At 39.3% G+C, this 13791-nt stretch overlaps 1 protein-coding gene across 1 annotated transcript in view; it reads right to left on the bottom strand.

Annotated features, from left to right (window-relative positions):
• The window catches only part of SLC38A3 (solute carrier family 38 member 3), a 146224-nt gene that overhangs the window by 21675 nt on the left and 110758 nt on the right, over positions 1 to 13791 (bottom strand). The window contains exons 3-8 of the mRNA XM_058165807.1: positions 10745 to 10924; positions 8257 to 8341; positions 7453 to 7568; positions 1763 to 1836; positions 882 to 974; positions 615 to 696 (exon numbers count right to left, since the gene is read on the bottom strand). Of these exons, the coding sequence (XP_058021790.1) occupies positions 615 to 696; positions 882 to 974; positions 1763 to 1836; positions 7453 to 7568; positions 8257 to 8341; positions 10745 to 10842 (548 nt within the window). The 5' untranslated portion in view covers positions 10843 to 10924. The remainder of the gene's footprint in view (positions 1 to 614; positions 697 to 881; positions 975 to 1762; positions 1837 to 7452; positions 7569 to 8256; positions 8342 to 10744; positions 10925 to 13791) is intronic.

Genomic DNA, 13791 nt, shown 5'->3' with positions numbered 1-13791 from the left:
TCTGAGAGTCAAGAAGGGAGGAAATGCACCCAAATGTTTAAAGTATGGTATGATTCAGGCATTTCTGCAATGGTATTTTTTCCCACACTCCATTTTTCCTTGGGTCTTGGGCTAATAATCCAAAAGTACTTTTGTAATGAACCACCTGTCCTCTTTGCTTTGCTGCTTCCCTCTGGTTGGCCACCCAGCTACCCAGCTACCCAGTTGCAGCTACCATCTTATCTCCATTGACCACGCAAAGACTAAGAACTGGGGATCAGGATCAGATAATAAACATAATTGGCACTCACCTGGGAGACAATTTGTACTTAAATTGGACAGACATAAACAAAATAGGCACCCAGGGCAGAGCAGAGATATTTAACAAGACTCCCTGATGTAACTGATGGTACAGAAATAAATGAAATTCATGCAACAAGAAGCCACAGTGTGTGTGTGTGTGTTTGTTCAAAGCTTAATATACATGAATCCAGCCAATTACATTTTTTTTTCAATGCACTACAGATGCTGACATGGATTGTTCTCCTTAGGCAGAACAATGTGAATATGGCGTAAAGCTATAGAAAATGTAGAAAAGTAAGAGACAAATGGAAGACCCAGGTGGGGACACTTACGTTGTTTTCTCTTCCAGGGCAAGGAAGGTCTGGATGACTAGAGGCAGTTCAGACTTCACAATGTATAAGTAGCTTGACATTGCTGAAGAAAGAAACAGAAGTTAACAGAGGACAGAGGCCACTTAAGATCCAGAGGGAAAGTTATTTAGGAATGCATTTTTGCCTGCATGATTCCTTCTTCTACAATGCTTTCTAGGAAATCCAGATTAAAAAAGGCTTTTACAGTTTTTAGAAAGGATGGTGTGAATATGACAAGTTTCTTCCTACCTCCAATGTTTTGTAGTGTTATAGCAATGGCAGCTGCCAATTTCCCTGGTGTCCCAAAGGCTCTGTAACCCAGTTGCTCATAAGCTCGGATTCCTACATGATATCAAAAAAAAAAAAAAAAAAAGACATATGAATGAGCCCACACCATTTCAGTGACATAATGAACCATGTTTTGGACTGGGCCCTTTGCTCATAACAGAAGTACTTGGAATAAAAACAACAGCCATTCTTGCATTACATTTCTAAAATAAAACATACAAAATTGTCAGAGATGTATTTTAATCTCTGTCTTTATCAGTTTTTATTATGGTGAAGATTTCTTCCCCGCTGCTTAAGTGGAGAAACAATCAAGGCATTTAGCAAAAGTACTAGTAATTCAGCTGAAGACTAAATGTAACTTTTGGGATGAGATTAAGTTAAACCACCAACAAAGTCAGATTTAAGGAAGTTGAAACAGCTCTACCCTTAGAGCAATTATACCCTAACAACTTCCCTTTGTTTATGTTAATTATTTTAATTAATTAATTTTTTTATGCCACCCATCTCCCCTACAGTGTGACTCTGGGACGTTTGTTCCCTAGCTTTGGAAATAGATGTGCCAAATAACAGCATGTACAGATACAGCTGACTGAAGATAGAAAAGACACTCAGATCTGAGTTTGCTGAGAGGGCATCAATGCAACTGCCCCACAGTCTACTTATTTATTTAGCAGTTATTCCATCTTTTGTCCATCATGGAATTCAAGACAGAGTCAATGTAGTCTCAGCTGATCTTCTAGCTGAGTACATTAATTTAGTCACAGCCAGATGCCGTATCATATAGCAAAGGACTGGCTGAACTGAACCTCCTGTGTGTTTCTCAGTAGGTTTATCACACTTACCAACAATCCCTGAGGATTTAAGCAGCAAATGTATAGAATAGCTGGACAAGAGAGCTACAGTAGTCAAAAGGAATCTAGGGGGAAAAAGAAGATATTTATATGATTAAAGAACTGGGATAATATTGGACAAAAAAATTCAAGAGGGACTCTCAACTGCTTTTACAGCATAGTGGACAAATCCAGAGGGAGAGAGTGTGGTCTTCTAACAGTTTTCTGAAGCCACAACTGGAGCATATCTCAATTACTTTGGGTTTTTGTGTGTGAAATACTTCCCAAATTTTATCTGATTCCAAAAGCAATCTTCTAATTTCTGAAAGATGTATTTGGAGCTTTTAAATTAGACATCACAGAAGGGAAGCACTCTCTCAGTGACCGGATATGAAGTACCCCAGGTGGCTTTCTTCAAATTCAAACTCCTGTCCTGGATTTGTAACTATGCTGGACTACAACTCCACAATCCACAACCACCCTAATCAATTCCAATGTCATTAGAATTCCATACATTTGGATTACATGAGGCTGGAGAAGGTTCAAGAGAAAAACCAAAAGGAAATAAAATATACAGTACTTATTTCTATGATCAGCAAATGGTGCAATTTTTTAAACAGAAACCCAAAGACTGAGAAACAAATGCATTTATTGCCCAGAAATATGATTTAATATAGCTTTACCATCTGATTACTTTATTTACTCCATCCTACTTGATAAACTCACAGATTGAGTGTGATGAAAGGCAGGGCCAGGAGAGGAAGGTATAGTTTCCTTAGAGCAGGGGTCTGCAAACTTGGCTCTTTTAACACTTGTGGTCTTCAACTCCCAGAGTTCCTCAGCCAGCTTTGCTTTGCTGGCTGAGGAACTCTGGGAGTTGAAGTCCACAAATCTTAAAAGAGCCAAGTTTGCAGACCCCTGCCTTAGAACATTAACTTGATATGAGAACTATTATGCACTGGCTCCCCTGAAGATGTGCACACAAAGCAATAGCAGTGGTATATTTTCAACTGTCCTAATATGAGTGTGTTATGTAACCCTTTAATTTGTAAAAGGTGAATTAATTCTACCCAGAGGATAATATATTGGGATGGAAGCCAGGAGAATACAGAGCAAAATCCACACCCACATATGCATACACATACAAACAGCTGGGAAGTAATTCTCTCCCAGCATTAGTTATTCTACATCTGGATAGAGGTTTTATTCATTCAAGACTGAACTATTGTTCAATCTGAACGATTGTTTCAATTCATCACTTCAAGAGCTACCTCTGTTCTAATTATTTATTATTTACTACCATGAATAAATGACATGCAAATAATTCTACTCTAGTTAAGTACATGTTGCGATTATCAAAAAGAGAAAAAATTAAAAAGAACTCCAGAAGATAATGCCCCTATGCTATATTCAGATTCTATAGTGTAATCATGTGATTGGAATATAAAATGACCATATTGAAAGAAGCAAGGCTGTTTTGAAAACTCGGTAATGAGCTTTGAAATTCTTTACTGTGCATTAAATTTTTCAATATCCCGTTTCACTTCCTTCCTCTCCACCCAGCATATTGCTATCACCACACATAAAGATGAAAGGGATGAAATTGTTGCCCAAAGAGGCAGACAAGAAAATATGCACTAGGTCAGATCTGAAACACCAGGATTTTCATTCAGATTTGGAAGTAATTAGAAACACAGTAAAAAAAAAAAGAAAGAAATGTGGCTACTTGATCTTCTTGATATGCCCTTAACTTTTTATCAGTCATCCCCATCTTGGCATGAAATAGGCTAGAAATGATGGGTACGATTACTCAACACACTTACAATAAATTCTTCCAATTATAGTGCAACTTTAACAAGAGTCTTGTTCTAAAGCAGGAATGACCACAAATGGAGGTCAGAAAAATCAAGGTGACAGCCACATCCGTGAAATCAAAGATCCACCCTTATTTTATGGGCTTTACCCTTACATTGTTGTAGGAACCATCTGGACATTTTTGATGCCTCCTGCCAGAAATTCCTAATATAAAACATACTTGCTGGAAGTACTTCAAACTAAACTACCTGACTAGGTGTGGAGTGAACCCCACCTCTTTCAAAGTCCATTTTTCCAACCCAATTTTATAAAGAGGTGGGGCCAACACAGCCCCGCAATCTATTAATACCTGTCCCTTCCCAATTTCCCAAGTGCTTCTTCTGAATCTTGGCCATGATGAATCACATCTGGTTTTATTCTTGTCCTACTCTCTGAATCAATCTTCACTATGGATTTAATTTAATTTATTTGCATTTCTAAAAACCTTGGCATAAAGAGCTCCAGAGAATTTCCACAATCTCCTGCACATGTCATTTCACCTGTTGAGCCACAAATCCAGACTGGACAGGAATGACACATAATTGCCAGCTCTTAACTAAAATGGTTCCTAGAGTTTCCTATCCTTGGGCCTTTAGTGTTATTGGAGTATAATGTCTATTATCCCAGCCATCATGGTTGATGGCCGGAGTGATGAGAACTGCAGTACAAGAATGTTCACGATCCCAAGTTTGAATTGCTACAAGGCAAACAGTTGTAATTTCAGCCCCCACTGAAATGGCAGAGCCTTCCTTCCAGACACTGGCATGTTACAAAGGCAGAGAAAAGTGTTTCTGGATCAGGTTTTCTTTCACTGAATCTCTGGGACTATTCTGTCTCAGCCAGTCCATTGTTAAGAAGCAAGATGGACCTATAAGCCTCGATGGCTTGGAAGAAGGCTAAGCAACCTTTGGTATGATAAGTCACATTCCCCTATGAAATATAACTCTGCCCAAACACAGGAATATTAAATTCTTGAATTTCTCCATGAGATGCCTACATAGAAAGGGTAGACATGGGACAACTGCAGACTGAGCAATCTGCATGACAGGGTTCACAGTATGGTCCTTTTGTGGGCCACCAAATGAGAACATTGGAGGTTTCCAGACAAATACACCTCAGGGATGTTCTAAAGAAAGGATAGTCAACTCTATGGGATGCTCACAGTCCAAAATTATGATCAAGTACTAAAAATAGGAGTAGCAGGAAAGACAGGGAATGAATATGTCTGTTCTCCAGGAGAAGGCCTTCTAGAAAAACTGGGGGCTTGATCATTTTTGCTTTGAAAGTGACATGAAATTTTTCCTGGTGAAAGAAATGTGGCTTGGCAGATTGAGGACAGGCATGCCAGCACTATCCCTAGCTGAACTTTGTGGCTGAACGCAACCAAAGAACAAAAGCAAGCTCTCTGCAGGGTAGCCGCATGATGCTGAATTGCTTCCCAGAACTTGGGAGGGCTTGTGAGCCCATATTTTGCTCTTCCTAACAAAAATCTCAAACCAAATGAGAAATCAGCCCCAGGGAGCCTCGGAAGCAGAGAACGGATCACTTCACTGAAAGCATTTCATTCCTCTCAACGTGCAGTCATTCTCATCCCTGTCAAGATGCAAATGATACAGATGTCTACAGATAAAGGGTGCAGACAAATGGAAGTATAGGACAGGGGTCTCCAACCTTGGTCCCTTTAAGACTTGTGGACTTCAGCTCCCAGAGTTCCTCAGCCAGGTTTGCTGGCTGAGGGATTCTGGGAGTTGAAGTCCACAAGTCCTAAAGGGACCAAGTTTGGAGACCCCTGGTTTAGGAAGTCTGAGGGGGGGAAAAAGCATGCATGAAGCATTAATGAATCCAGGGCTCTGAGTTGAACTGAGTAGTGGATGATTCAGAGAGTAGATGCAACAGCTCTGCACACAGACCCTGACCCCCCCATGTTGTTTGCAGACGGTTTGGCCTGCACTTTGGTTTGCATAGTCAACAAGGATGGTTACAACCCAGGTTAAAATTACGGTAGAAAAAGGAATTGATACAAGCCAGAAGAAATCTGTTGAGACTGATGACTTAACACTGCCAAAAAAACGAAGGACAAGTGTTACATTTACATAGCAAGAGGAGCTGGCCCTGTCCTCCATCCCATTAACTGTTCAGGGTAAAATAGCAACTCTGTGTCTCTACTTCATGCAGATGCTAGAGGGAAATGACTAGTAAAGGCAAAGCAAAGTAGGTGGCTGAGTTTGTGTTGGCTTCCTTGCCGTTTGGGAAGGATCCTTCCCTTTCTTCAGGGATTTTATGAAGTAACAGAAGTAGAGTACATCCAAAATGTATATCAAGATGAGAGTCATCCCTCAAAGACCTTTTGCAATGACCAACCTCCCCCACTGTTCTTTTCTGCCTCCAGTTCACAGGCATCTTCTTGTTCCTCCCTATTTATGCCATTCTAATAAGGCTTTGATTTCACTCAGGATCATGCTAAGTGTTACATAGAAGGCAGAGAGCTCCTGGAGGCTTTGTTCTCCGACCAGAGGCTTGCTGACTTTGTCCCTCCCTTCATTGCAGAGGAGCATCCTTTGTGTTCTATAGCATCAACTCCCGCCTCAAACCATCAATAGACTACAGTTCTGTTTGTCCCCAGACTAACCTGCCCCAGCCCACCTTAATTTCCCACATTGTGGGAACCTAACAAACCTCCTTTGTCTTTTCCTTCCCAGGCCTTCTGTGCACTCAGCCCAGCTGATTTGCTGACTATGGGAGTTCCATTTGCCAATAACCTTAGCTTAGGGTCAAATTCTGCCAACTTTTCCATTCATTAATGTATAAATAAATGATCCAACATCATGCCTCTCCTTACGCTAAGCAGTTTCTTAAGGAACATAAAATATATCATGATATAAATCATGATATATTTATATATGGCCGGCATGCATGTCTAAGGAGATTCTCAGTCATCCAGATTATGGTTGTCCCAAAGATGCTCTTTCAAGAGGCAACTGGACTTTCTGGTTTTTCTTTGAAGATGTTTCGCTTCTCATCCAAGAAGCTTCTTTAGCTCTGAGCTGAAGAAACTTCTTGGATGAGAAGCGAAACATCTTCAAAGAAAAACCAAGAAAGTCCAGTTGCCTCTTGAAAAAGTACCCTTGGGGCAGCCAGCTTGTATATTCACCATTGGATCATAAGTTCTCTTAGCTGTGGTCTGCAATTGCAATTGTGTGTATCCCACTCTGTCTGTGTTGGTTTAGTAGCTATGTTTAGTAGAACAGGACAATAATTGGAATCCCATTTCATTAGAGCAGGGGTGTCAAACTCATGGCCCGCTGGCTAGATGCGTCACGCACTGGCCACACCTACCCCAGTTTAGTGAAGGGGGGGAGTCGCGATATGTCGCATGACAACAACGACATGACAACATGCATTTGACACCCCTGAATTAGAGTAAGGTATTGGTCTAAGAGACTTTTATTTAACAGTCTTTGGATAAAACGGGGGAAAAATGGCATTTCCAAAGTAATGGACAAATCCACTATATCCCAAATAATCAGGACATGGCTATACAATAGTTGTCCCTGGCAAAGAAAAGCTACCAGAACAATAACGTGAGGATCTGTTTTATCAGGCAGTATAAATTCCCTGGAAAATGGGTATTGTATATCGAGCAAACCAACAGAGAACTGCACAAGCTAACCATAGGTACCAGAATAGTACAGATCCTCCAGGGATTTAGGATCAGAGTGTCCAGAACTGCCACAATCAGCATAACTTTTCACCATATTGGGAATCCCCAAATTTGTGGAGAGTATCTGGCTGAGAAAGGAGAGAGTGGATTCCTCTCTAGCTCTTCTGATGATGAGCACAGCACTTACAGAAAGAGGAGGATGCCAGTGTTGGCCATAGCATATGCCAGCCCAAGGATCCCACTGCCCATGATGGCATTGCTGAGATTGAAAACAGACATCCCAAAAGAAGTCTTCCCTTCAAACTGAAACAAAAACAAGAGTGTGCGTCTGAGAGAGAGTTGTATGGCAGCATAACACTTCTCTGCCCTGTGTCTATGCACTGTCCTCATCCCAGGTCAAAAAGGAGTAGGCCATGGTCTATGCTAGCCATCTTTCATCTTTTGCTGCCCATGTTTCTTATCATAAGCTTTAGGAAGAGGGCACCCCTATGCAACATCTGCTTTGAAATCCTGTTTCATCTGGACTATAAAGTCCAGGTGAACTTCCTATACCCCCTAAAATTGTACTGCAATTCTTTTTTCTACCAGCTCCTGAGAAAGGTGAACTTTATTTTATCTATCCCTCTCTCATCCCAGGGACTGAGAGCAATTTTTCTCATTTTGAGAGTTATCATAGATACATGCCCTTCCATTCTGATTCGCTTGACTCTGACTCGACATCTTCTGGGTAGGCAGAGCAAGGAGGAAAGACCATCAAAAGTCTTGGTTTGGGTTCAGAGGCTATTTGTTGTAGACTAGAAGGACACAACCAAAGATTGCATCTTTTTTTTTTTTTGAATGGATTTGTATGGCTGTTGTCCAGACCACCTGCAAAATATGCACTGGTCTTCCATCTTTTCTGTTAATAGTTTCCCTGGAGATGTATGACTTAGTTATCAATGAATATATTAAAATTTCAACCATCAACCCAGAACAATATACCAGAACTTACATCTGTGAAATGGGTCTGTTTCTTTTCAGCACCATGCGGAAGAAACTCCTCCATCTCCGTTACATTCGCCTGGTTCTCATCAAATCTATCACAAGATAAAAGGGGGGGGGGGAACCTTCACTTAAATACTCATCTCTTAGAAATTCCCCCTTTCCCAACTCTGGCTCAAAGGATTAGTATCAGTGGTAATAGTGCTGCAGAATTATCTCTTTTTTCCTTCGGGTCTGCTTCTTAGACATACGGAAAAGAAATAATTTTATTGAAGAATCTTTTCATACAGAGTCTAACACCATTTCTATTCTAACTTTTGCTATGTATTCCCAAAGGTCCTTCTTATTTTGCGGAAGGCAATATCATTTATGAAAATAGCTTCAAATAGAATGAATAAGCCTTAAAAACCTGTGTTTCCAAATGCATTTTTGCTTTAAAAAGTATATAGCTAGACCTAGGGTGCCATGCTGGCATTTACAACACTATATTTACCAAGAACATATTGGATATAATAAACTCAGCTTGTGATTACAGGAATACTTCCTATTCTTTTTCTTAATTTTTTTTTAAAAAATGGTTTGCCACTTCCTTCACCAGATAAAATAGTGGCAGCAGAATATTGTGTTTGTCCTTAATAAATGCTCCAAAAACTAGCAGTTAACTCTAAACATAGACTTTAGCCTATGTTTCTTGAAAATTCTAGACAGCAGCAATACAAGTATGATCTGGTTGGGGAGAATCACATTTTCAGAAAGACAACGTAATGCATTTCATGTGTTGGATACTGCAGCATTCCTGTCAGTTGTGTATCTGATTGCAAAGTTGAAAGTACCATAAAATCAATAAGAAACAAATTTGCATTTATTAGCTGGCTAAATAGAAAGTCCCAAAGCTTCCATTATATCCGTCTATTGATTAGGTAAATCAAGATTTATTGCTGTTATGAATGTTCTTCCTTTGCCAGTCAGCAGAACTCAGACATTCCCCATAATTATCCCCTCATGCAGAGTGCACACCAAGATGTGTAGCCAATGAGGAATCAAGTCCTTTTGTCACATAGACCAGGGGTCTGCAAACTTGGCTCTTTTAAGACTTGTGGACTTCAACTCCCAAAGCTTGCTGAGGAACTCTGGGAATTGAAGTCCACAAGTCTTAAAAGAGCCAAGTTTGCAGACCCCTGACATAGACATAGAGAAGTACCTGGTCTGTTTGCTGGGGAGGGGGGAGGGGTGGAGGAGGAGAACAAGTAAAACAAAACAGAACTGTTTCATGGAATGGTTGTTTCTCATAATGTAGGTAAAAGGTTTAGCTAAGAGTATTGAGTTAAATTGAATCTTTATTTACCACACTGTACAAATATTGCACATTTTTTAATATACACACTACATAATCGTGTGTACTTCAGTACTTTAAACATATCCTCAACAAGAGGAAGAGCTTCTCTTCAGAATCTTTTTCTGATCAGTAATAATCATTGTAAAGTTTTATTTATTTACTTATTAGTTAGATTTGTTTGGTGCCCATTTCGCCTCGCTTTTTCCAATATCTTTCTATAAATTTAGGCAGAAATACTCATTTGTAGCAGAAAAATGACATTCTGTGGTCTACCAGCACCCTTACATCTATTGTAAATTTTAAAGTTTTAATCAAGCTTTTCTTCCCCATATTTTGAATAGCTGTGTAGTTGATCTCTTTCACTGCTGAACGCTGGCATTTTGGATGTTCAATGTTAAAAAAAAAGAGGATATGTACAGTTTCTCTTTTCTTTTAATAAAATTTGATTTTATTTATCTCTGATGAGTTGATTTGTCTTCTCAAATGGGGAAGAAAGGTTAGCAACAGAAATTTTGTGGTCATAAGTCGAGAACTACCTGTACTAAGCTAATAGTACAAAGTAGGCCACAGGGCTGAAATGTAAGATCAACCGGGCTTCAGTCTGGTTCAGTTCCCTACCTTCCATTTGATCTTGCATTAAATAATGAATATATAATTCTGTTTACTAGGGGTTAAGAGCCAGATTTGAGCATTGGTTAAGGCATCAGACTAGAAACCATAAATTCTAGTCCCACTTTAGGCACAAAGCCAGCTGGGTTTTATCTGAGCTGTAGAAGCAGGCAATGGGAAGCCATTTTTGAAAAAAAAACTTGCCAGGAAAATGGCAGGGACTTGCTCAAGCCATTTCCAAGAATCAGATTCGACTGAACAGAAGAATAAAAATGTTCAGCGTATCTGCAGGTCACTAATTAGATGGCAGCATTGATCAGGACAACCCAGCAATGTTCTGTAGTCATGGGAAGAAGACAGATTAAAAAAACGGAAGTGGAAACAGCAGCAAAAGAGTGAGTGGGTGCTAATGGGCAAATATTTGTGGATCAGAGAGTGAAGTGACAGTAATCCTGTCCACTACAAAAGATAATCTTATATTCAGGACAAGTGCATTAACTCAATCCTGCAATCTGAATCAGTCAGATAAGCCAGGGCTTGCAAGCCACCTCACCTGTCATTTCCCATGGAAGAGGTATTTAATACTGAATGTTTTCCATTTGGAACCATGTCTATCATCTCTGTCTGGATGGGGATTTCCGTAGAATTCATTTCTTCCTTTTGAAGTCAGTAGCTTCCCTTCTCTGGCAAACAGTTTTAAAACAGGCAGCAGATGCTGGGCTGCTGAGAGGTCCTGTATCAGCAGAGAGAGAGAGAGAGAGAAAAGAGAGAGAGAGAGACAGAGAGATCAGTTTGGGGAAGATATACACATAGTGCCATAAAACAGCCCTCATCATTTTGGCATGTCCTTACTCTGTTGGGACATCATAGTAGAGTTCCTTACCAGTGTTGGACATATCTATCTGAAAGGTGTTCAATAGAGTAAGATTGGTTTTTACATTTTGGTATGATGGACTTGCATATAATATTTCATCTCTCTTAGCCAAAGGAATATGAACTACAATTATTCTATAATGAGAACTATATCACATACAGTCTTCTGCTGGACCTATTCTCCAATGTTTCTGCTAAATTGAGAGCACCATGAAGTGAGACAAGATGAGTTTCTATCTGATAAGTCCTAAACTACACAGCGATGTTCAACTATTCCCAGATGACTTTGCTGAATGTCACAATTCTAGTATATTGGACCAGTCAGTATCCCACTCATCTACTTGCTGGTAGATCTCTTTAAATATGAATTTTATTAGAGATTTCTAGAGAAATAACATTATATAAAGAAAAGTTAAGAAAAAGAGAGAAGATAAAAAGAAAAAGTGTGGAAATCAATATACATAAAAAAGAAAAAGAAAAAGAGACCTTAAATCTTCCTTATAGCAGTTATAAGCACAGTCAATACCCTTCCTCCCTCTGTAAAATACTTTACTTAGTTTCCTTCTATCTCATATTCAACCTTTTTAATTAACAAATCTAGAAATCAATTTCCATTTTCAGCAAAAAGTCCAAAAAAAGGTTTCCAGCCTTTTAAGAAACTACTATTGTTTTACCCCTGATCAAACATTTCCATTTCTGTCACACACACAATCTCACACACTTTTTCTGTCTTCACTTCATTAAGAGTATTATTAGAAAGGGCCAGAAAGAAAGATACCACAAAAAAGAGTGGGTCAACCTAATTTCCAAAGCACCAGGAGGCAAGGCAAGAAACAATGGATGGAAACTAATCAAGGAGAAGCAACCTGGAATTAAGGAGAAACTTCCCAACAGTGAGGACAATTAATCAGTGGAACAGCTTGCCTTCAGAAGTTGAGGTACTTCATCACTTTTAAGAAGAGACTGGATAGCCACTTGTCTCCAATTGTATAGGGTCTCCTGCTTGAAGAAGACCTCTAAGTTCCCTTCCAACTCTATTCTGATTGATTAATAGCTAGATAATGTGATCAATGCTCTTCAACTACACTATAGATTAAAGGAAGTCCAATTTTTTTTTAGTGGAACAGAAGATAAACCTTATTTGTTTATTCAGCACTGTCAATCATTTACTTACAATCCTCAATATCATCCTTTGATATTTAACATATCAAAAAGCTACTAACAATAAGCAAAATACTGCTCCATATTTTTAATGAAGCCAAGTTCATGATTTAGTTCATTATTTTAGAAATTCAGCAAAGTGACAAGTTATTGTTTCCAGGCACATCCTTTTCTGTGGCATTTCAGGTCACAGGACCCACTGGTAAAAAAAGACTGTGGCAAAGAGAACAGGAACAGACAAGTACAGAAAATGATTATGGAACACCAGTATCACATTTAGAAAATTTCTTCAGATTTGAGCAGCAATTCAATTTTTCTATGGATGAGTAAATTCTAACAAATATTATTGAAGGTATTTCTAAATAGAGATTAATAGAATTAGAATCCACTGGAAAGATTACAAGTGGGGAAATTTGCCCAATAATAAATAAAAACTTCACTTTGAATTCACATGCATATACAGGTATTCCTCGACTTACGACCATAATTGAGCCCAAAATTTCTGTCATTACGTGAGACTTTGCTTGTCAAAAGATAGCAAAAGGGAGTCGCAGGACCCTGGGACAGAGCAATGGTCATAAATGTGAACCAGTTGCCAAGCATCTGAATTTTTGATCACATGACCACATGTGATAATGCAAAGGTTATAACTCTGAAAAACAGTCAGAAGTCACATTTTTCGGTGCTGTTGCAACTTTGAACGGTCACTAAATGAACCATTGCAAGTCGAGGATTACCTGTATTTGAATCCCTGTAAGAAAGCAAAGCAGTTAATATCTTATCTTAGATTCTGCAGGTGGAAATCTAAGGCAAGCCTTTTCCGATTACTACAGAATTCCATTTTTTTGAGAAAAGGGTTATAAATTCAAGCAGCGCTTCACATTTTCTGCGCCTAACTATCAGGCAGCAGGACTACCATGGCAATAAAACAAAGCGTCTAGCTGTTTGGATTACTGATTTCTTGCTCCAGAGAGTCAAGCACCCTCCTTCTCAACAGGGACAATCAATGTTAATGAATAGGGACAGGCTGCACATTTTCTGGACTTTGCTTAGCTATATATTGAAGTTTTTATTATGTGCCGTTCCCCCACTCAGCCCCAAAATACACAGGGGGGTCATGGAGGGAGGGAGGGAGAAGCGGGGAGAGAGAGAGAGAGAGAGAGAGAATATGTTGCTTTGTAAATCTTCAGTGGACAATAGAGTCCTGAATAAAGACAGAAAACTCCAGCTTGAAATTATGGGTTGGAAGATGACATTAGCATCAGCCTTGGGAATGTCAAGTAACGACATCTACCTTGGACCATGGGTTAATCTAAAGTCACAGCAGGCCAAATTTAGACAGCCTTTGAGCCTACATCCACTTGTACTTCCCAGTCTCTTGCAGGCTATGCTACTGTTTAGTTACTCTCATAGTAAAAGAAAGTGTTTTATTTCTTTGGTTCATCTGAGTAGCTTTTAATTTCCAAGCCCTTTGGTATCCCTATTGTCATTTCCCATAAACAGCTCTTAGCCCTTTTGCTTTGCTCACCATAACCAAGTTACTCTTTAACTCTCTTTTTAGATGCT

The sequence above is a fragment of the Ahaetulla prasina genome, chromosome 2 (assembly GCF_028640845.1).
Source record: "Ahaetulla prasina isolate Xishuangbanna chromosome 2, ASM2864084v1, whole genome shotgun sequence".
Lineage (NCBI taxonomy): Eukaryota > Metazoa > Chordata > Lepidosauria > Squamata > Colubridae > Ahaetulla > Ahaetulla prasina.
The sequence above is the reverse complement of the archived record's forward strand: the minus strand, read 5'-3'. Positions and strand labels throughout refer to the sequence as shown.